Raw genomic sequence first — 23,918 nt, 5'->3', positions numbered from 1 at the left:
CTCCTAAACAAACAATAATCGTTTTCCTTCCATTTCTCTTCCCTTCTCGCCCATCTCTTTCCCTTTCTTTTTTTCTCTCCAAAATTATAATCCAAACATAGCGTTAGACTGACATCAAACCGAAGTCCAATTCAGCAGGCAGAGAATAAAAGATTTGGGAGTCACGCACCTAAATAGAAACTTGGTTCATCTCAAGCCATACACTGCACGGGGAGGCATGATGATAGCCTTCATAATCAACTCCTCATTATTTGGTGACATTCATCACATTACTAAAAAATTTTCTTCATTCATTTGATTTGCACCTCTTTTATAGAATTGTATAATAGACAAATAACACGTGGGATAAAAGAATATACCTGTTCAACTTCAAAAATGGTGCTTTTGTTTCTCACATATCAGATATCAAGTTACAATCATCTATATCTATTTACATAACATGCTCATCTATCATTAGAGATTCCAAAAGGTTGGTATTTAGGACAAAACTGTATAAAAAATGTCGCATATCCCAAAAAAACTGGTATTTTGTATGACAGAAATCTAATTTCTTACATACTAAACAATAAAGAAGATGAACACCATCAGGAACAATATCAAAACAGCAAATAATTTGACGAGCAAAGACCTGTTTGATGATATACGGGTCAGATGTTTTAGTAACGTGCTATGAGCGCCTTCAACATTGATCAGAGATTCTTCCATGTTATCGTCAATCCTAGATTCATCAAAAGGTTATCAAGTCAAATTCGATACTAATTACAGTTACAACTTAAAAAAGAATTTCGTGCACTTCCGGTTTCTGGGTCAACAAACCGTATAAACTTATGGTTAAACAGTAAGGGATAATTACAGTTAAGAGATCAAATACCTAATAGCTAGCTCCCCTTGATGTGCCACCATTGTAGCAAGATGTGTAAAGATCCCACTTAATTCTGAGATTGTAGATTCCACATTCTGAAGAGCCGTGGCACGATTTTGTGAATGATTTTCTTGCTGAGGAGCAACCTGCTGTAGCATAGACATTTGCATGTTGTTTGATGGCATATTCTCGGTTCCCATCCTCCGTCTGCCATAGCAAGATCCATTTACAACTAGTAAATTGTTACCATCTCGCCAAATTGGAAGCAATACACAAAACTAGCACAGTTCAGCAATAAAAAATCTAGTACTCTTTTCTCGCCCTGAGTTTGCGACTTCGGAGTGGTACAAATATTAAGGAGTAACTTAGTTGGAAAAATAAGACAAAAAATTAGAAATTCTATGAACAATATTAAAAGATCAAAGATATATGTGGATGAAAATTTAAAAACGTGGGATCATTTTTAGAAAAGGAAATGTGACAAACAAAGTGGAACGGACAAAAATTATATTGTACTAATTATAGCATACAGAGGGCGAAGGAGTAATCTACTACCGAGTTCTTGTGCAGATTGATAAAGGTGGGTTATAAGTGAAGAAGCTCCCAAAAAAGTGTTAAATGCGGTATCAACTCTAAAAAAGCTTCATAAATGCCAAGTGCCAACCAAAAGCAATCATAGAAAAATACCTGAGTTGGTTCCCAGACTGGATTCCGTTTGATGATGTTCTGCAGAGAGAAGCACAACATGATTAAAGAATGAAAACATTAATAAATTAAAGCCTCGGGGAGATGCAATAATAGACATTGTAGAGAAAAACCAATGGCATATGAATTTAGCAAGTGTACAAAAGTTATGGGTAAAAGTACTGACTGTGTAGGTTGAACACTTGCAGAAACATTTGATGAATTCGACCATGGAGGTGGCTCGGTTATAGCTTTGGCAGATTGCTGAAATGGGTTATCTCTTGATGCATTAGCTGAAAATAACTGCTTCCTGGTTTCATGGGCCTTAATATTCTGCATAGTAAAATCAAACAATAAATCATCAAACAACAAATATTTAAAAATCAATAACAAAAATTAACAGAGAATTTCACACTTCCACATTAGACATGCCTGCGTTCTAGCAGTCAATACTTCCTGGAACTGCTTCGTAGCTACCATTAGCCTGCTTTTAATGTCATCACAGATAGCAGTTGTATGAACAACTTCATCATCAGAATAACTATCGGCCATTTCAATGTTTTTAAATTTTTGTAGATTTGCAACAGCTACATTCAGTGCTGTGATATCGTCTTTTATCAAGGCTGTTAACTCTTGTATTTCCACAGTAGGATCATTGAACATTGAAGACTTTTTGGCCACTACACAAACAAAAGGGTCTATTATTAGCTGTATTTTATTTGCTTTGGAATTCTGATGATTCAACCTTGAGATGTATTACCATATGAAAAAAAAAAGAAAAAATCAAAACTAAAAGTCTCCCTTTGGATGGTCAGACTCTAAAAGTTCCACATTTCCATTATCATTCAAGCATTCCACCTATTAACCAAATCTTCCATGAAAGCACATTGGCATGTTATGACCAGGTGAAGCTTGAACGAGCAGAAGCAACAAGCAGTCCCATAGCCTCGCAGCACTCTTAGCACAAACGAGTACACCAGGGCTCAAGCAACTCACCTCCATCGAAGACAGAACCTACTGCCCATCAGCTGCTCATTCGAGTAGTATGCACGCTTTAACAAGCAACTCAGTCCAATGTGTAGCTCCATTATAATACCTTCATAATGAACTTTGAGATCTATCCTTTGAAACTTTTAAAAAACACTAGGCCCCAAAGAAAACATTGGTGAACCTCATAAATTCGATGTTATTGTTTGATTATTTTTTCATCTCACTACTTGCATATTTTAGTCTAGTTCATTAGTTGTACCTTTAGCAACAATATTGAAATCGATGTATCTTGCTAGTTGTTCAGCTCCTTAGCCGGATTCATAACAGTCGATACTGATTATGGTGGGTTATAAGTGAAGAAGCTCCCAAAAAAGTGTTAAATGCGGTATCAACTCTAAAAAAGCTTCATAAATGCCAAGTGCCAACCAAAAGCAATCATAGAAAAATACCTGAGTTGGTTCCCAGACTGGATTCCGTTTGATGATGTTCTGCAGAGAGAAGCACAACATGATTAAAGAATGAAAACATTAATAAATTAAAGCCTCGGGGAGATGCAATAATAGACATTGTAGAGAAAAACCAATGGCATATGAATTTAGCAAGTGTACAAAAGTTATGGGTAAAAGTACTGACTGTGTAGGTTGAACACTTGCAGAAACATTTGATGAATTCGACCATGGAGGTGGCTCGGTTATAGCTTTGGCAGATTGCTGAAATGGGTTATCTCTTGATGCATTAGCTGAAAATAACTGCTTCCTGGTTTCATGGGCCTTAATATTCTGCATAGTAAAATCAAACAATAAATCATCAAACAACAAATATTTAAAAATCAATAACAAAAATTAACAGAGAATTTCACACTTCCACATTAGACATGCCTGCGTTCTAGCAGTCAATACTTCCTGGAACTGCTTCGTAGCTACCATTAGCCTGCTTTTAATGTCATCACAGATAGCAGTTGTATGAACAACTTCATCATCAGAATAACTATCGGCCATTTCAATGTTTTTAAATTTTTGTAGATTTGCAACAGCTACATTCAGTGCTGTGATATCGTCTTTTATCAAGGCTGTTAACTCTTGTATTTCCACAGTAGGATCATTGAACATTGAAGACTTTTTGGCCACTACACAAACAAAAGGGTCTATTATTAGCTGTATTTTATTTGCTTTGGAATTCTGATGATTCAACCTTGAGATGTATTACCATATGAAAAAAAAAAGAAAAAATCAAAACTAAAAGTCTCCCTTTGGATGGTCAGACTCTAAAAGTTCCACATTTCCATTATCATTCAAGCATTCCACCTATTAACCAAATCTTCCATGAAAGCACATTGGCATGTTATGACCAGGTGAAGCTTGAACGAGCAGAAGCAACAAGCAGTCCCATAGCCTCGCAGCACTCTTAGCACAAACGAGTACACCAGGGCTCAAGCAACTCACCTCCATCGAAGACAGAACCTACTGCCCATCAGCTGCTCATTCGAGTAGTATGCACGCTTTAACAAGCAACTCAGTCCAATGTGTAGCTCCATTATAATACCTTCATAATGAACTTTGAGATCTATCCTTTGAAACTTTTAAAAAACACTAGGCCCCAAAGAAAACATTGGTGAACCTCATAAATTCGATGTTATTGTTTGATTATTTTTTCATCTCACTACTTGCATATTTTAGTCTAGTTCATTAGTTGTACCTTTAGCAACAATATTGAAATCGATGTATCTTGCTAGTTGTTCAGCTCCTTAGCCGGATTCATAACAGTCGATACTGATTATGTAGCTACAGGGTTCTAGATCCATGTCATAATTTACACCAAATGATAGGAAAAGGAGAAACCGGTCAAAGGATTCTTATAGTAATATAAGGGAACTAACTTAGGACATCCAAATCAAACACCTAAACTCATCCCTAAACCTAATCACGAATAACCCTATCTTTAGCCCATGAATTCCATTACAATGTCAAGAGTAATGTCATAAAAACACTGAACTTGAAAATCTTGCATCTCTTACTTTTAGCAATAAAGAAAAATTAACGAAATTTGTAATAACCACAATAATCAAATTCTTTCAAATCATACAAAGTAAAAAATTGGGAAAATGAAAAATTAGGTTGTGAAATGAATAATTACATTGTGAAAGGCGAGCAATTTTCCGATTAGCTTCATGGATACCTAACCCAGTTCGAGAAGCCTTTTTATTGAATTCGGATTTATTTGCGGATGATGATGTTATCTGTGAGCCATTAATCACAGTTGATGGACGATTTCCGGCAGAATTGACAGCGATCTTCTTTAATATTTCTGATAAAGCTCGAAATTCTGATGTTCGATCTCGATAAGACGAAATGCTAGCAGCAGCCATTGAAGAGAAAGATCAGATGATTGAGAGAATTTAGGGATTTCCTTTTTTTTTCTCTCTGGTTTTGAGGCGAGTTACCTCATTTTTTTTATGTAAATTCATTTTTTAAATCGAGTTAAAGTTGAATTCGATTATATAAGATCGGCTAAATGTAATGTCAAATTTATTTTAAACACTTCATTATATAGGGTAGCGAAAATTAAAGCCAAAACCTTATAATGAAAAGTTATACATGAGATAAGACCTCGTTCTTTATTTTCTCCTATTTATTAGGCAACAAATTATTTATTGTATGGAAAGACTCATTGTAACAACTAGCGGTGTATTTTTTGGCTTTTTTGACTTGTTAAAAATGAAAAGTCTACCAAAAAGCCAATTCAAACATCATTTACCAAACACATTAAAAAATATTGATCAAGTTCCTCCGCCTAATGTTCGTGACACATTGAAAAAATTCTCGTGGCTTTTTAATATCAATAGACTGATTGTTTTGCTACTCTATCATCCAAGAGGAAAGAAGAATTCAGAGATTTATTTACTAAATAAGAAAGACGTATTTGATTTTTTCCAATAACTGAAAGGCGTATCGTGTCTAATTGTAATTGGGGTTCGCAATGGCGGAGGAATTGAATCTAGAAAAAGAGATTTTAGTTGTAAAATATCTAATGAAATCGTTGCTGGAATTGAGATCTTATTCAAAGAGAAAGATACCTATTTATCAATTTATGCACCACTTAAAAGGTGAAAGGAGAGACATTTATAATATTCAATTATTATTCATGTGTTGTTATGTCCCTTTAAATTAACATCAAAGGGAAAATATTATGTTTTAAGGAACATTGCATTATTTAATAATAGATGAAGAGAAAAATTAAATTATATGAATGCAATTTAAAGAGATTTAAAAAGTATAAATGAAATTAAATAAAGTGGTAAATTCATTTTTAAATAAAAAAATAATATAAAATGAACAAGACAATTCAACAAAGTAATAGTAATGATGCAAATTAAAAGAAAGTGGTGAATCCATACTAGTAAGTACTACCATGGAGCAATCGTTGAATGACATCGTCTTCACTCTTCACGATGTTACATGTCTATATATATAACTCAATTTTATAAAAATATTTTATTTTTAATAAGTAAAATTTGCAAACATAAAACAATTAAAATAAAATATTTGAAGTATTGACATAAATATAGATATTTTAATAATTAGTTTAACACAAATTATTGTATGAGACGATCTCACGATATAACATGCCTCATTTTTAAGTTAAATAGCTCAATAATAAAAACTTTTCGACCATGAACTTTTTATTTTTAGATCAGTTCAATGTAAGACGGTCTTGGTAATTTAGTCGAAGTACAAGACGTTTTCTCCAAAGCCCAACTACCACCATTTCACTCAAGTTGGGTCCAACCAAAAACCCAACATTCGAAAACCATCAGATCAAACCCAACAATAATCCCATACCGTCCGATCTAGGTCAAATTTCACTCATTACCCTCATATCAAATTCACCGTATATATAACCTCTCAAAAATTCATTTTCCCTTAGCTGCGAAACATAAACTAGGGTTTTTTTCTAAGTAGATTTCCGTTTCTTAAATACAAACAAAATCCCCGGAGGTTAAAGAGACGGCGCCGCCGCTGTCCGCCTTGACAAAGCACCGTTCCTAGCTTTCGTCTTGGCCCTCGATTTTGTTACCCTAATTTTTCCGATTGCTCAGAATATTTTGCTTTTAATCTTCAACAATGGCAGTGAAACCATCGAAAGCCGAGAAGAAGCTGGCATATGATGCTAAGTTATGCCAACTTTTGGATGAGTACAGTCAAGTTTTGGTTGCTTCAGCTGATAATGTTGGTTCAAATCAGCTTCAGGCTATTAGAAAGGGTTTAAGAGGTGATTCAATTGTTCTTATGGGAAAAAATACTATGATGAAAAGATCTATTAGACTTCATGCTGAGAAGACCGGTAACGAGAATTTGCGCAAACTTGAGCAGTTGTTGGTGGTATGTTATTTCTATTTTTTTTTATTTTGGTTGATATTGAGATTTAGGGATTTTTTTGATTTTTTTTTTGTGTTTGTGAAGGGAAATGTTGGATTGATCTTCACTAAGGGTGATTTGAAGGAAGTTAGGGAGGAGATTTCCAAGTACAAGGTATGTTCTTGAATTGATGTATTGTCAAATGATGGTTTTGTCATTTATGCAAGGTTTGTATTAAATTGAAACATATAAATAATTTTATTCTTCATTTGAGTGCTGTAGTCTGTACTTGGAAGTTCCATATGGATATTTGCTTTGAGTGATCCTGCTCATTATTTGCGTTGATAAGTTTTAACTAATTGCGTTATTTTGACTATTGGGTAGTAAATGTTTAGCCTTTAGTGTTGATTTGGTTGAATTTGTTAACATTTAATCTATCATTGTATAGCCAGTAAATCTGGATTGTTCATGTATGCTGAATGCTTGTTAATAGCTTTTTATCTTATTTTAACGTTAGTTACTCTTAAATTTTCTTTAAATTTTGTTAGATAGTTCTACATGTTTCACTGGAGAAGCTAATATTGCCTAGATAATAAGATTGTGTTGCTTCCCTCTAATGACGTGGGATAGGGATTCACAAGTTATTAGAGCTGCTATAGCCCAATTTACTAGACAAAGAATACATATTTGTAGATGTATGTGATGCTGGAATTCATTGTCTGTGTGTTCTAAGACACTTCTTTGTATTTCTTAAAACAACCAAACACCGAATTAATTATGGAGATGCCTTTGGTCAGCATGTTTAGTGTTCTTATCTGAAATTTTGTTTATTTGGGAATGGTATACTTGTTTGTTGTAGTGATTGTTAATAAAATTTCAGAGTAGTAGATGTGTTGGATTGTATTTGCTACCTGCTGGGGTTCTTTATGAATATCATATCAGTGGCTCACTGTTCAGGTTGATATTATCTCGGTTGGCCTTCATCTAGTTAAATGACTAGGTTGTATGGGGATGAATGGATGATGTATCCCATACCTCGTATTATATTTGTTTTCTAGATAACTAACGTTGGTTCTCTGCATTTCTGTTTGCTATTATAGAAAATAATTTTAAGATATGTCAGTGTTGTGACTTTTGACTCCTGGTAGCTTGCTTGTTGGATTGTCAAGAATTATCTGTTTAGAGTTTTAAAAAAAAGAATTATCCTTTTAGATAAACTTGGTCAATGGCTTCATCGTCTATAAACCATTTTTATTGTCTATCAATGATGTGTTGTTTATTGTGCATAGGTTGGAGCTCCTGCCCGTGTTGGTTTGATTGCACCAATTGATGTCGTTGTCCCTCCTGGCAACACTGGTCTTGACCCCTCCCAGACATCTTTCTTCCAGGTTCGTGTCGCTGATTTGTAAGAACTGTTTACTTTCATTAGGCTGTCTTCCTTGTACTTACATTGTGTCCCTTCAGGTGCTCAACATCCCCACCAAGATTAACAAGGGTACAGTCGAAATTATCACTCCTGTAGAGCTTATCAAGAAGGGTGACAAGGTGGGTTCCTCTGAGGCTGCTCTTCTTGCAAAGCTTGGAATTAGGCCTTTCTCATATGGTCTTAACATCGAGTCAGTGTACGACGATGGGTCTGTCTTCAGCCCTGAAGTACTTGACTTGACCGAGGACGACCTCCTTGAGAAGTTTGCCGGTGGTGTGTCCATGGTCACTTCCCTTGCCCTTGCTATTTCCTACCCAACTTTGGCTGCTGCTCCTCACATGTTCCTCAATGCCTACAAGAATGTCCTTGCTATTGCTGTGGCAACCGACTACGACTTCCCTCAAGCTGAGAAGGTCAAGGAGTACCTCAAGGTATCTCATTTATAACCGTACTAGCAATTTCTTAGATCTAAACATTAAGATTACACTCTTTATGACCGATGTTTTCACCGCATGGTGATGTAGGATCCGAGCAAGTTTGCTGTTGCTGCTGCCCCTGTTGCCGGTGCTGCTAGTGGAGGTTCTGGCGGTGCTGCTGCTCCTGTTGAAGAGAAGAAGGATGAGCCTGCTGAGGAATCAGATGATGATATGGGTTTCAGTCTCTTCGACTAAGTTCACTTTTATTTATTTATTTAAATCAGATGTTACGGGTTGTGTTTGATGTTGCTCTGTTTTGACTTTCAAGACTTAAAAAAATTTTCATGCTATGTTTTGACACTATGATAGGTTCTGTTCTTATTGTAGACGTGCAGTTGGATGAAAGCGTTTTGCTGGTTTTTTAATCATTTTGCTTTGCATATTCATTATATTCGCCTTACAAATTCACACTAGAGTATAATTGTACATAATTAATACATAATGCATAAGAAAATGTATTGTTCATGTAGGTGGAAAATAAATAGGGTATACCAATTTTATAAGGATAATAATTAATAGTGGGTGTTTTTTTCGTTCCACTCAATTTGCATCATTTGCCATTTTAATTTGTCTTACCTGATTTGCTTTATTTTAATTTTTGGATAAGGGTTCACTACTTTCTTTTAATTTGATTTATATATTTTAACTCTTTTAAAATTTATTCACTGAATTCATTCAATTGTTTTTATTTATTAACATTTATTCACCTTTTCTTAAAAAAACATCAATTTTCTCCTTACACCATATTCTTATTCTTAATAATGGATGTGGAATGTGTCAGGTGTAAAACAGTTTTGTGGAGTCTAGTTCTTAAACGGATTTGAAGAACAGATTTGTGTTGCGTCTAGTTGGGCATGATTTTGAAGACACTAGTTTAGATCGTGATTCAAACTCATTTATTTGTTTGACTTAGACTCAAATTTAGAATTATTGATTCTCAAAAATTTAACCTAAGTCCTAAAATTAGGGTTAAATTTATGCAGGGTTTCGGACCTATAACTATTTCTTAATATTTGTGCCTACTTGTATATTGTATTTTAATTTTTTGATTATCTCTTTACTTTGCTATATTGTGTTTTCTTAGGGTCTAGTATCATTTATATTCTCTAAAAATATATAAAAAAAAACTGATTTTTGTTTTCGTTTCTTATTTTGTCAAAATAATTTTTATTATTTTCAAAATCAGTTGACATACATACTTTTATAGAGCTATAATATTGGATTGGATCTAAAGATTGACTATAATTTGAATATAGTCAACTCATCATTTTTCTATTATGGTATCAACAATAAAGCTTGACCTAATCAGGTGTCAAAATAAGATCAATATCCTTTGAAACTATATAGGTTCGTGCGTTGGGTCAGGTTGATCTGTATAGGGTTTTACTCCATAAATCGAGTAAAGAGTACAAATATTAAATTTAAATGTAATTATTTATTATATAAGACAAAGACTCTTTCCTAAGTCATTTTATAATAAATCTCTGTACAACTTATTAGATGGAAACTATATGAAAGTATGACAAAACGGACGGGTGTATGCGATATGCTCTCTTCCATATTCATATTCATCTTAATTGACTTACCCACCACTTAGAATAACTTTTGGGCCTACCTTTTAATTAAACGGCTTTTATTAGTGGGTTCAATTGTACAAGTTACACGGTGAATCAGGCTATCAGAGGTTGGCCACTTGGCCTCTCTCAATTCTATCCCAACAATTTATGAGACTGTTTCACGGTGAAACAACTTTAAATTAAAAAGTTTATAAACTAAAAGTTTCTATTATTAAACCATTTAATCCAAATATAAAGCGTGTTTTATAGTAAAACTATCTCAAATAAAAATTTATAATAAAAACAATGTTTTGACATAAAATTCAAAGGTGGGACAAGTAAATGATGCCCCTGCCCGAAGTAATACACAACTGTTCATCTATAGTAAAACGGTCTTAGACTTGCTGGTAAGAGTAAGATATAGATGTACTTGGAGATCACTATACAAATCTTAGGAATTTTTGAAATTCTTGAGTGAAAAAAAAAATAAATTAATTAAATAAACTAACATTTAAACTTTTTCCAAAAGTAAGCGTCCAAACCCCAAAGCTGTGCTTTGGAGCTGTCCGCAGTTACTAACTGCGAACAGGTCAAAAAGACAAAATAGTTGTTCGCAGTTACTAACTGCGAAAAGAAAAAATAAAAAAATTAAAAATTTTTTTTTTTTTTAGGTCAAATAGCTGTTCGCAGTTACTAACTGCGAACAGCTATTTTGTCTTTTTTCTGTTCGCAGTTAGTAATTGCGAACAGCTATTTTGTCTTTTTTGACCTGTTCGCAGTTACTATCTGCGAACAGCTCCAAAGCACAGCTTTGGAATTTAGACGCTTATTTTTGGAAAAAGTTTAAATGTTAGTTTATTTAATTAATTTTTTTTTTTTCACTCAAGAATTTCAAAAATTCCAAATCTTAGTATTGTAATTTTAGGTATAGGATATGCATGGAGAGAGACAATAAGCCAAAAAATTATATCCTAACACTAACATATAATCCATACTATTGGCAAGTCCATGTGACGAAATCAAACTAATGTTGGCAACTTGACATATTTTCAAATTCTCACCATGTATTTCTAATTTCCAATCTTGGCTGTTTGGATAAGAAGAAATAAAACAAAGTCATCTAATATCCTTAATTCCTGGATAATCTTGTATGAGAGTTCAGATTGTCTTATTATGATACAAGTCTATATAAAAAAATATCAATTAGGAAAAAAAAATTGTTTCATAAATTTTCACTTAAGATGGTCTCATTATAAGACAGTTTTAAATTGTGCTAAATAACGTAAATAAATACTAATATAATCAAAATTGATAATTTAAATTTTAAAACACTCCATTTTTTAGTTTGAGCTTCTTGTATAAATTTGTTACATCGTAAGACGTCTTATACAAGAATTACTCAAAATGTTTTATTATCCAAAGGTTAAAGTATTAATTAAGTTAGTTGCACTTATATTAATCTAGTTTAAGATTTTCTCATAGTAAAACTATCTTAAATAAAAATTTATATTTAAAAAACACAAATCATGAATAAATTAACTTATAAATGGGTACAAATTTAGATATGGACCAGAATTCATCACATGGGCTCATAGGATACCGACCACATCATAGAATTATCTTTATCTAAGCTTAAAATTAAAAAAAAATTATTTATTAAGACTGTCTTATTGTGAGACGATTTAATATGGGCTGATCCAACTTTTAATTTCTTTGTGAATTTAAAATGTTTAGAAATTGATAAATATATGCTCCATCTACAATTTGAATTTAGGCGAGACCAGTAAAATTAAGAATTTTATAATTAAGTGGCACAAGTTCAAACTTTTGCCCCCCTCAATTTTAAACCTATTTTTAAAGTCCAAAATATTTTTTTTTTCTCCCTTAATTATTACTCAAGTTTTACCACTAGTTAAAAGTTTATACTTTCTTACGTTTTGTTATTGCTATAAGCGTCAATATGTATAAGCCAAAAATTAAAACTTGCTTGGTTTATCACAAAAGTCCGCGGGTAAAATTGCCTATTAATATTGTACTTTATCTTGTTTTTACTTTTATGATTTAAAAACAATTAATAAAACAAATAAAAATATATAAAAATTAATATTTGAGACTCCTTTATTAACATGATCAATACAACCTGCAGATAAATACATGCCCCATGGATTCGTACATCCTTACTCGTATAGTTGTTTAGAAATGGAGAATATTATAACTCGCAAATTTTCAACCACCTTGTTGTCATTTTTTGATTATTCAATGAGGGAACCGTTAATATACTTTACTTTTAGATATAAATGTTTATTTGAATAATCAGATCAATTTCAAAGGCCGCCTTATTATAAAACGATTTTAATTGAATCAGTTGAAATTATTTATAAACCTGCTTTCTGTATAAGTGGATTTCAGATTTCATTTTTTTCTGTTTTTTAAGATTTTTTGTTAATAGGCCTTTTTTTATAAACTTGTTTCACATTAAAACAGTCTGATACAAGGCGGGCCCGCCGATCCTAAAGGAAAAGGTAAAGGAGTCATGGACAAAGACGTTCTTGACGTGATATCCTCAATTACCGATGTAGCTAAAGATAAGATTGCACTAGTACCTCCAAAAGTGGTTAAATCCATGCATGATCCGGCCTCCTATTTTTTTTTTAACTTAACCAATAATAAATTATTGTGTGAGACAAATAAATTTATGCGATATAGACAGTTTTTTTAAAATTATATGTGAATAATTTTAGTGACTAGGTATATTAAGTTATTGTGTGACACCAATATTTTTTTGTTATGAAATATTAATTATCATTTTATTATTTGTTGTAAATGACATCATATATTACTTTCTCCGTTTTAATATATTTGCAATTGATAATGATATTTTTTCACTAACTGTCACTATTAGTTATAACTTGTGAATTTTAGAATGAAGGTAATATATTTTAATATGATCAGTATTGTTTTTATTTTCATCAACTTTGCGTATATGAAGAATTACGATAATTTTTATGAATTTTTATATAAGTTCAATTACATACTTTTAATTCAATGTGGTTTATAACTTTAATTTATTATTTGTAGTTGATGAAATTTAAGCAATTTAGTAGAGGGTCATATGATGGACTTTTGTAAAATAATATACCTTTTAATATGACATAGACATCTTAATAGAATTAAAATTCTTGGCCAATATAATTTGATCATTAAAAAGGTTATTACTATGATTCATTAATAAGATTGAAAAACTTGCCGACTAACAAATAGGTAGTTGGATTTAGTTAATTACTTAATATAGTACATCATATATTGATATTTTTAGAAGTAAAATTTCTAAAATTTCCTACATCACAAATTATGAAGCAATTTGGAAGTAAACTATTTAGTTACTCCAAAAGAAATTAAAGGACAAAAAATATTTTAGTTGAATGCCATAAAATTATTAAGGCATACGCAATAACAAATGTCATACAAGTAATTTGTTTTCATTATTAAATTTATTTTATGACTGAAATATATTTCATAATATTATGTTTTTTTAACGATTGACACTTTTATCATGTGAAAAAGAAAAATGTTAATTTCAAAAGAAACAAATAACAATATAAATTAACGTGTAATAGCACAAAGAAAGCAATAAGAAAGGAAGCCAAACAAAATGATATAGTATTATTTAGCGTTTAAAACAAAATAAATAGTCACACATTTGTATAAGGTTAAAAGTTTTCACTTCTTCACATTTGTTTTAATTTTTTATTTTAGATAATGATAGTATGATACTTTCATTCTCTTTACTTTTAACTTTATCCATGCTCTTTACATTTACTATATTATAATGGGGAGGGAATGATAGATTGATAATAATAGATTTGGTAAAAAGTCTATGAGAGTGTTTGGTAAACATCTGATATCTGATTACAATAGTTTATTTAACTAATATTATTATCTGGTTAGACTAATTAATTTTAAATCAACTGATATTAAGCAGTTTTATCAAAAACAGTTTATTCATAACAATAAACTGTTCCAACCAACAAATTTACCAAATATTAATATTGGCTGATTTGACTACTCAACGTTCTAATTCTATCAAAATAAATTAAAATTATTCAACAAACTATTTTGCCAAACACATACTAGATATATTAAATTAAAAGTTTTTAAAAAAACACTTGCTAGAAAGCTAAAAAGATGCCACATCATCACAAAAATGTGGATAAAAAAGAGCAATCAGTACGGCCGCTTTCTAGAGTTGATACTTGATAGTATCCAACTATTCATGCGTGGAAGTCAATCATACCGTTAGGTCCAACGATAACACCACGCGGCGTCATCTTACGGGCGGTATTTCACTTCCATTTCTGCCTACCAATGGCCAACAAGTCGAATAGTACTGCACATCCTATTCTATTTATTTTGAATAACTTTTTATATTATTTAATGTGTTATTTTAATTATTTATAAATTAAATCACATATATTTAAAAATTATAAAATTTTAATATTGTAAAAATATGTGATTAGACGATTCAAATAAAATTCCACTTAACTATATATTTTTTACATATTAGACGCAATATATTAAATAAACTTGAATAAAAATAGTATTAAAAACCGCTACGTAACAAGTATTTCAGATTAAAAATATACGTTTGACTAATAAAGTGTGGTAATCAATATACTAACTCCTCTAAGGGAGCAAGTGATTGTGAATCCACCATAGATGATTGGATAAATTATGCAACATGAATTAATATTTATAAAGAAACAGTGTGTAAAATAAGTTTTTTTTTTTTATAGTTACAGAAAGAAAAAAAGTGATAAGAAAATTTTATTTTAGGAAAAATTACCTTAAAAAATTCAATTTTTTTATGTTGTTCATAAAATAATCTCATTTATTGATTAATCATGAATTATTCCAACTTATTTATTCAGTATTTGCCTAGCGGAAACTCGGGTAATCAGATGATTTGATATAAAAAGTTTTATTTTTTTAAAAAAAGATAGATTAAAATAAAATGTCAAAAAAATGTTAAAATTTTTTTAGAATTTTTTATGTAAATTTCTTAAATTTTTCTCTAACTTCATACTAAGTTACAGTTTACTTTTTTGGTAAATTATCAATTATAGCAAGTTATCCGGTTATCTAAGTTTACTCTAGACAAATACCCCCATAAAGTTGAAATTATTCGTGGATAATCAATATATGAGATTATTATAGGAAAATCATAAAAAGATTAATTATCTAGGTAATATTTCCTTTATTTTATTATTAAAAGTGCTATAATGGGAAAATAAATATCATTTGTTTTCAATTAATATAAAATTAAAGAGACAGATAAATACTCTTTTTATTTCTTTTAATTTTAGGAATCAATAGATTTTGGTTAAAAATAAAGGCAAAGATAATTGCATTATTCAGTATCTCTCATTATTTGTAAATAATTTTTAATTTATAAGTTAAAATATAATTAAGTGAGATCTTATTAAAAGTGGATAGTTTAAATATCAAATCAACTAAATTCTTTTGTTGCAACATTGTTGTGCTGGCGTGATTAACTGGCAAAAAGTTTGAAAGGGCAGGTCCCAATAATGGAATTAATAAAGTGGCGGTAAATGCGGAGTCTTACTCCTTGCGAAAGAGAAAAAAACGAAGCTTTTTGTCTCACCAACTCCTCCCATCTAAAATCTAAATTCTTGAAGCATAGCATAAAATTGAATAAAGCATAAGCTTTTTGTTGAATTGATTCGATATCAGAAGTTAATGTGATAAGAGGTTATGAATTCGAATTTCAACAACCCTTATTTAAAGTGAAATATTTCAGCGCCTATGTACATTCACACTTCTAGCCTAATGGACTCTTGTGTAAAGGGATATATTAGAGTATATAACATATCATAGTGTCTTAACCATTAGTTTAAGCTTACGGTTGATTTGATTCATTGACAATAATCTTATTGAGATAACTAATTAAGGTCATGATAGAGGTGACAAATACCGGAGTACGAAACAAGTACTTTCTCCTTTCTGAAATACTTGCTACATTACGGTTATTGGCACTATTCATTATTCAAGCTTACTTTATATATTGCGGCTAATGTACAAGAAAGACTATAGTTAATTGAAATCTTATTTGAATCGTTTAATCGCATAATTTCTTATTTTTAATTTTTTATAATTGTTAGACGTGTTAGTTCAATATATAAATAATCAAAGTCACACATTATTTTATGTAAAAAGTCAAATATAATAAGTATAATGGAAGGGATGAATTACATATGTGACCATAAAGGCATTAGTCATCAAAATATCCACTAGTTGGATTCGCAATTTCATAAATCTTGCCACCTGATTATTCTAGAGGACTATGGTGTTTAATTTAACTCTTAATAAGTAATAAAGAGTTTGTTTGCAAATGCATATTATTGTTGACGTTCGAGTTGTTAGATAAATTTGTTGGATGTTTTGATTTATTTGAGTATTAACTGATTAATTAACAGTTTTAACTAGTTATTTAATTAAATTATATGGATTGATGGACGTATTTGGTAAAAAAATAAATATCAGTTGTTGGCTGTTTATTATATAGAAATTAATAAAATATAATGTTTAAACTAAAACCCAACAAAATTGACTAAAGTAAAAGCCAACAAAAAGCTATTTGACAAAGATGACAAATAGTGACAAATATGAATGTTAACTCTTTTAATTCGCTATAACATAGTCGCTCCTTTATTCCATTAAATTTGTCGATTATCATTTTTCTACATTTACCATTTGAAAATGAAGTGATATTCTTTCAAAAACAATCATCTACAAATTTAAATTTTCTCTTCAATTTATTCCTAAAAATAAAATACTTCGTATTTTTCCTGAAATTAGTTAAATTAGAAACTATAAAAATATGAGTTTTTACCTTTTGTAAATTCAAAGAACAAATAGATATAAAAAAACCCATTTCTTATTTGTCGCCACCAATTTCATTTTATCGCCACCCCCCTTGAATGAAATTACGACTTTACCCCTGAAATTTAAAAAATTACGAAAATGCCACTAAGCTTATAACTTATATAAAAACACTTCAAATCCACTCAATAACACTTTCATCACTTCCATAAAATCAAATTCTTCACATAAAATTAAGCGGAGCTAAAACTTTGGAATCGAAATCGTCAACAAAAATTCAAGTTAAGTTTTTTTTAAATCAATCGAAGGAAAAAACAAAAATATTGGATTCGGCCCAGTCGCACAAAACGTGCGACTGTACAGTCGCACGTTTTGTGCGATTGGGCCGAATCCAAATTTTTTTATTTTTTATTTTTTTTTAAATTTTTGAAAGAGTTTGTTGTTAGTTAATGTTATTTAGTAAATGTTGTAATAATATGTATTATGATAATGTTGTTGTAAGAAGTAGTTATTGATTTACGTATTCGAAAAAGAAAAAAAAAAATAATTGAAACCGGTCGCACGAACCGGTCGCACAAAATGTGCGACTGTACAGTCGCACATTTTGTGCGACCGGTTCGTGCGACCGGTTTCAATTTTTTTTTTTTTTTTATTGTAATGAATTTGTTTAGTGTAATTAATTTATTAAATTTGAGTTGTTTAAATATTTATGAATATAATAATTGTTTAATTATTTGTAAATGTGAAATATTTTACGTGTTGCTTGTTTTTAATTATTTGTAAATGTGAAATAATTGTTTGTAAATGTGAAATAATTGTTTAATTTATTTGATTTTAAGTAATTTAAAATGTTGTCTTAATTTAAATTATGAAAATTCTAGTAAATGGCTGGAAATCAAGGTAAAGGAAAAGGGTTTTTTAGAGGTTTATTAAGCGGCAATAGATCTAGGCCTACTTTACTGAGAGGTGATCCCCATGAGAGGGGGGTTACGGGATCTGCAAGGCGAGCAAGGCAAGAACAAGCGGCCATACATAGTCAGGCCCAACGTTCAAGTACCCTAGAGCAAGTGCGTAGTCGCTTTGAGTGCCAAAGTAGACTACATAGTCATACGGTCGGCTCAGGTGACGATGATACTGATTACGACGAGTCTCTTAGTCGGGAAGAGTCTCTTGGTCAGGATGAGTCTGCATGTCATCCTATTGATTGGACGATCGTAAGAGGCCAAGCTGTTAAGTTCAAGAGTAGAGGGCAGGGCTCGAGTGGCACTTCTGATCAGGCAGGAGTAAGCCAGGCTGAGGATGCGGCTCCACGGGGGAGGAGGCGATCGCAGTCCGCGGACACGGACTGGTTAATCACATCAGCCCAGCCCGGGGGCCCTGTTGATACTACTTTAATACCCAGCTACGGTGGGCACGTAGCAAAGGCTATATTTGAGGGATCGGAGCGCACCCCTCCGATTTTGGAATGTCGTGCTCGGAAGAAAACGTTGGATTCAATCATTAGACTTCAGGACATGTCTGATGAATTGTACAGAGTGTTACCTGGTACTCCCCTTGGTCGGCTGCCGTATATAATGCACCAGCACATCGACAGTGCTCTCATTACGGCATTTGTGGAAAGGTGGCAGCCTGACACCAACACCTTCCACATGCCGTGGGGGGAGATGACCATAATGTTGCACGACGTGCAACGCATCTTGGAAATTGGCATTGACGGTTCACTTCCCGTGCAACCGTCTGATAATGAATGGCAGCTTGGCCTGGCCGGCCTTTTTGGTATGCCATTGTCGGAGCTGCGTGCGAAGGGGCACTTCACAAGCGGCAGCATTAATGTTGGTGCACTGTTGCAGCTATGCCACCGTTCTCAGTCTATGGATACTCAACGTACCGCCTACTACATGGCTATAGTAGGTTCCACGTTGCTCGTGGATAAGACTAGAGTCGGGATGCATCCTCACCCTGTTGTTACTGTTACCGCTGATCAGGCTGATATTGCTTGGGGTGCAGTGACGCTTGCTCACATGTATCGCCAACTGGGTATGGCGACAAGGACTGGGTGCAAGACTATTGCTGGTTGCCTGACACTGTTGCAGACATGGATTTACGAGTACTTCCCAGCCTTCCGCCCCCATCCGCGTCAAGCTGACATGCCGAATAAGACAAGGGCAGAGATGTGGTCCCCGCCGAAGCCAATCCGCGAGCTGAGCAGACTGATAGACTATGGGAGCATACTGGATGCCATGACAGAGGCACAGGTTTTGTACATGACTTCAAACTTAATTGTTTAACTTGTCAAGGGCAGAGATGTTATGTTGATTATGTATTATATTCATTGTGAGCAGGTGGAGTGGACTCCGTACTTGACTTATGATAGGTCTTTATTGAACGAGCACCCACGTACCTCGTATATCGGTGGTATCACCTGTTTCGATATCGTGGAGGTCTATTTGCCTGAGAGGACAGTGAGGCAGCTCGGTTTTGCACAGGAGATTCCCCCGGCTCCGCTGAGACCTACCCAAGCTCTGCGACCAGCACAGGGCTCCTACTCAGTTACATTCGCTTCTTCCTGTATGTTTACGAAGATGTGGAGTAGGTTCCCTTACTGTGCCCGCGTAGTGGAGCAGGCACAGCGTCGCGCATCGGTTCCATCAGAGGCTGCCCCGGATTACGTGGACTGGTTTAGAGTGTCTTCCCACTGTTTTCTCATCCCAGGTGAAGGACGTGCTGCTGCGTTTGGTGCTGCTGATAACAGAGTCGAATATGTTAGTGTTCCTAATTATGTATTTTATTTTTATGTTTCATAACATGTATTGACTTTGCAATTGTCTGGTTTTACAGTTTGCTGCTGAATTTCCAACTCGACTTGCACCATTGCTCAGGATGCCAGCTATTGCTCAAATGACGCCTCGGGAAAGAGATGCTGTTGATATGTATTTAGAGGATCTTAGAGAGTTGTTTTCCGAATGGCAAGAGTGTAGAGGGCGCAGCCCCTAATAGACATTTACCTGTTTTGTAATGCATGAACAATTGTTGTATTTAATCTTTATGTATGAACAACTTTTTAATCGTTTGAACAATTGAATTATATATAAACACTATGGAGAATCTAAATTCACCGCGTCTCCGGCGGTGTTATTATGCTGTTGTCGTTGTATGTTGCACATTCTACTCCAAAGTGATATCCTATTACGATATTGTCTTTCTAAATCTGCACATGAATTGTTAGCTGCTCTCCAATTTTGTTGGACTGGCGGCAGTGGAGATGAATCATCGTTCATTAAAAGCTGAACATAATGATTCCCGTTTACCCAAAGAATATGTATAAGTTTATTTACGCCATGCATTCCCCCTGTTCTTCTTAAAAGAAGCACTAAACAATTGTACATTGGATGACCATCCGCAGAGCCATAATACGCAATTGCTATGTTTAAAAATGTTGCTGCAGAATACAGTGTTGTCGCTTCCAACCAGTGATCGTACGGAGCAGGTCCTTTATTGTGGGCACCAACTCTGAATATAGCTTCCTCCACCGAATCTGCTGATAAATATAAGCGTGCATATTGTTCTCTATGCGTTTCCATTTCCAAACTCATTGCACGTCGTAACAGAGGCCATGCTTCCTCACCCCCTAACTCTGTGGCGGCAATAGCTCTAAATCCACAATTACCGTCACCTATAACATCAATCCAATCAAACAGATATGGCGGAAGAATAAATGGAATGTGATCTGGCCACGGAAAAAGTGAAAAATCACGACCTGCTGCACCATCTGAAAAAATAACAATATATCATTACGCCAATATTGATATAAAACATATAAGATTAAATGAAAAGAAATAAGAGTACCTGATAAGTTGAAACTGAAGTTAATTCCAACTGACGATTGATGCGACCGGCTGCTTGATCTACCACTGGATCTCCCGCGTGATGATGATCTTTATCCGCGACCCCTTGAGGACGATCTACTGTACTCAAACGCACTTTTGTTTCTCCTCAAGGTTCTGCTTGTCATTGGTCTTCCTTTCCTCGGTGGACTTGCTTCGGGCTCAGGTATGTCGTCACCATCGGGGTGCAGCTCATGTTCAAGTACCTGAGAGACGCGTCGTAGTACTGAGGGGTCGGATTTTAAAACTTCATCCACCAACGATTGAAAGTACTCTTTATCATCGGCGTTTGCGTGCCGTACTTCTTCGTTGGCGTCTTCTTCTGCATCTAAATACTTTAACGTTTTCCAAAACGGATGTATATCGTCCAAGTACAAAGCACCATTAGACCTGATAGACAAGTAACAGTAACACGCGCATGGTAATCCGTGGGTTTTTTGAATGACACAACCGCATTTTTCTAAAAGACAACTGCCCAGGGTTAGCATCCGGTTGTGCTCCATCATCAATAGTTCCAAGGCAAATATAGAAACATGACGATACAACGGTCGTAGAAAATTTAGTCGCGACGTTCTTGAAATGGAATTCTTAGATTCCTCAAGAGCTTGTCTTATTTTTGATTGTTGATTCGTAATTTGTGCGTGCGCCATTTTAAACAGCGTATCGAATGAGCTATTACCGCTACCCAAGTAGTACTTGAAGGAAGAGTGTTGACTTTCAACTCTACTGGTAGTCTGGTTACCCAAGTGCAAACAATCATTCGTCCACGCACGCACAAATTTCTCTTTGTGAGGAATCCATGTTCCTGCCAAATATTGCACGACTCTCCGGTTCCTAGTCGACCAAGTGGACACAATCCCTTCCCATCTGTTTTCAAAATCGGCGATCGTCATACTGTTAACCAAGGGGTTCCATTTTGTTTGCCTGAATAACTGGCCCTGTTGATTTTTCTTGCCGCCACACAATTTATCGACCATGTTCTCCACGTCATTGCCAATATGCCATACGCATAATAGATGTCGTACATCTGCATTAAACATAAATTTAAAATTAATTCAGAAATATATAATACATAGATCGACGATAATTAATAATTAAAACATGTTTACCTGGAAAGACAGCATGAATAGCTGCAGATAAACCCTCATCCCGATCCGTTACGATTACATCCGGCGTCTGCACTGTCCCGTAAATATCCCTCAACCTCTCCAACACCCAAGAATAAGACACAGCCGCCTCATCTCGCATCAAACATAATGCAACCAAGAAATTATGATTCGTTGGCGTCATTCCAATGATTTCGCAAAGGGGCCACTTTTGCTTATTCGTTTTGTACGTTGTGTCTATCAACACAACATGGGGCCACGAACGTAGCATCTGGATAGAAGTTGGATTCGCAATCAATAATCTAGTCAACTGATCCTCACTATCCAAGTCCCTCCAAACTACATAATTATGCTCCGTGGCCATATACAGACAGTGTTGAAGAGGAGTCCTACCATCCATCTCTTCTCTCCTCATTGACTGTCTCTCATTGTAAATTTGATTCATACTAGCATAAAAACGAGGAAAATTTCTTCTAATTGAAGACATTATAAATGCTGGTTGCATGCCAGTTGCACTTAGATCTCGTATGTGCTGCCTGATATCCTCAGTCATCCTATTTACTCTTATTTGACCATCTATGTACATGAAGAACGGGTGGTTATGTATTCCTTTTTCACCAGGAAACACTCTAACCGTCCAAGGTCTTTCCTTTGGGTTACGACTAGTTCCTAAAATCATAAATTTACACCCACAACCCCTACTTTTGGAACCTGGTCGGGGAGCATTGTCTAAGTTATGCAAATCAACACTTCTTTTATCGTAACGGTGACATCTTAAGTACAGACTCACTCTAGAACGCCCTTCTTTTTTTTTTATATGAAGCACGTGTAAATTGAAATCCAATTGTTAGTGCTATCTCATTAGCCCAAGTATGTAAATCATCTACAGAATCAAATTCTCTATCGGTAACAAATCTATCAGAATAATCTATATTATCTCCTAAATTTTCAAAGTCCTGCAAATAATAATTATAATAACATTATCATAATATATCAAAATAATAATAACTTAAAAAATAATTATTTCTACAAAATAATTATAATAAAATACCATTATTATAGCACAACAATAGATTAAAATAAAATAATTTAATTAAACAAAATAAATTTTATAATTCGAAGTTAAAAAAAAATAAAAATAAATAGAAGTCGCACAAAACGTGCGACTGTGCGTCGCACGTTTTGTGCGACTTCTATTTATTATTTTTTTTTTATTCAAATACAAAAAAAAAAAAAAAAAAAAAAATTATGAAGCAGTCGCACAAGCCAGTCGCACAAAACGTGCGACTCCCAGTCGCACGTTTTGTGCGACTGGTTTGTGCGACTACGTTCCTATTTTTTTTTTTTTTTTTTGCAAAAATCGAACCGATTACTTACTTACCGGATCGTTATCATGCTTGTCTTGGTATGCCATTGATGTTCGATCTAGAGTTCTAGCTTGTTTAACTTTACGTATTGTTTTTAGAGAGTTTTTAGAGAGAAGGTATCGTGTTTGAATTCGAATATACTACCATAAAGCCTCTGAAAATTCAATATATATATAATTCTGATAATAATGTTATTAAGCGATAACAATGTTATTAAGTGCCATTTACATTTCTTAAACATTTTTTAACTTAAGTGGCATTTTTGTAATTTTTTTTAATGTAGGGGTAATATGGTAATTTTGTTAGAAGGGG

General features: G+C 33.6%; 3 protein-coding genes across 5 annotated transcripts; 1 reads left to right on the top strand and 2 right to left on the bottom strand.

Moving 5' to 3' along the window:
- Positions 1 to 346: 346 nt before the first annotated feature.
- Positions 347 to 5,010, bottom strand: LOC130803029 (syntaxin-31). 3 transcript variants are annotated; one of them, XM_057667179.1, is made up of 8 exons: positions 4,670 to 4,809; positions 3,170 to 3,315; positions 2,986 to 3,024; positions 1,979 to 2,226; positions 1,734 to 1,879; positions 1,550 to 1,588; positions 872 to 1,069; positions 347 to 718 (listed from the first exon to the last, which is right to left on the bottom strand). In XM_057667179.1, exons 2-8 carry the CDS (start codon positions 3,195 to 3,197, stop codon positions 559 to 561), a joined length of 858 nt encoding a protein of 285 aa, XP_057523162.1. In that variant the 5' UTR covers positions 3,198 to 3,315; positions 4,670 to 4,809; the 3' UTR covers positions 347 to 558. The 3 variants fall into 3 exon arrangements, with proteins under 3 accessions (XP_057523162.1, XP_057523161.1, XP_057523163.1); XM_057667178.1 differs by lacking the exon at positions 4,670 to 4,809 and adding an exon at positions 3,415 to 4,658; XM_057667180.1 differs by lacking the exons at positions 1,550 to 1,588; positions 1,734 to 1,879; positions 1,979 to 2,226 and adding an exon at positions 3,415 to 3,662 and having other exon boundaries at positions 4,670 to 5,010.
- A 1,300-nt stretch (positions 5,011 to 6,310) lies between these two features.
- On the top strand, positions 6,311 to 9,161 carry LOC130803028 (60S acidic ribosomal protein P0-like). Its single transcript, XM_057667176.1, has 5 exons — positions 6,311 to 6,915; positions 6,997 to 7,065; positions 8,181 to 8,279; positions 8,356 to 8,748; positions 8,842 to 9,161. The coding sequence occupies exons 1-5, from the start codon at positions 6,658 to 6,660 to the stop codon at positions 8,986 to 8,988; spliced, it is 966 nt and encodes a 321-aa protein (XP_057523159.1). The 5' UTR covers positions 6,311 to 6,657; the 3' UTR covers positions 8,989 to 9,161.
- An 11,099-nt stretch (positions 9,162 to 20,260) lies between these two features.
- Positions 20,261 to 21,783, bottom strand: LOC130802441 (uncharacterized). Its single transcript, XM_057666461.1, has 2 exons — positions 21,096 to 21,783; positions 20,261 to 21,018 (listed from the first exon to the last, which is right to left on the bottom strand). Exon 1 carries the CDS (start codon positions 21,781 to 21,783, stop codon positions 21,187 to 21,189), a length of 597 nt encoding a protein of 198 aa, XP_057522444.1. The 3' UTR covers positions 20,261 to 21,018; positions 21,096 to 21,186.
- Positions 21,784 to 23,918: the final 2,135 nt, after the last annotated feature.

This window comes from Amaranthus tricolor, chromosome 16 (genome assembly GCF_026212465.1).
Source record: "Amaranthus tricolor cultivar Red isolate AtriRed21 chromosome 16, ASM2621246v1, whole genome shotgun sequence".
NCBI classification, from domain to species: domain Eukaryota; kingdom Viridiplantae; phylum Streptophyta; class Magnoliopsida; order Caryophyllales; family Amaranthaceae; genus Amaranthus; species Amaranthus tricolor.
Note: the sequence above shows the minus strand (reverse complement) of the source record. Positions and strands in the feature narration are given on the sequence as shown.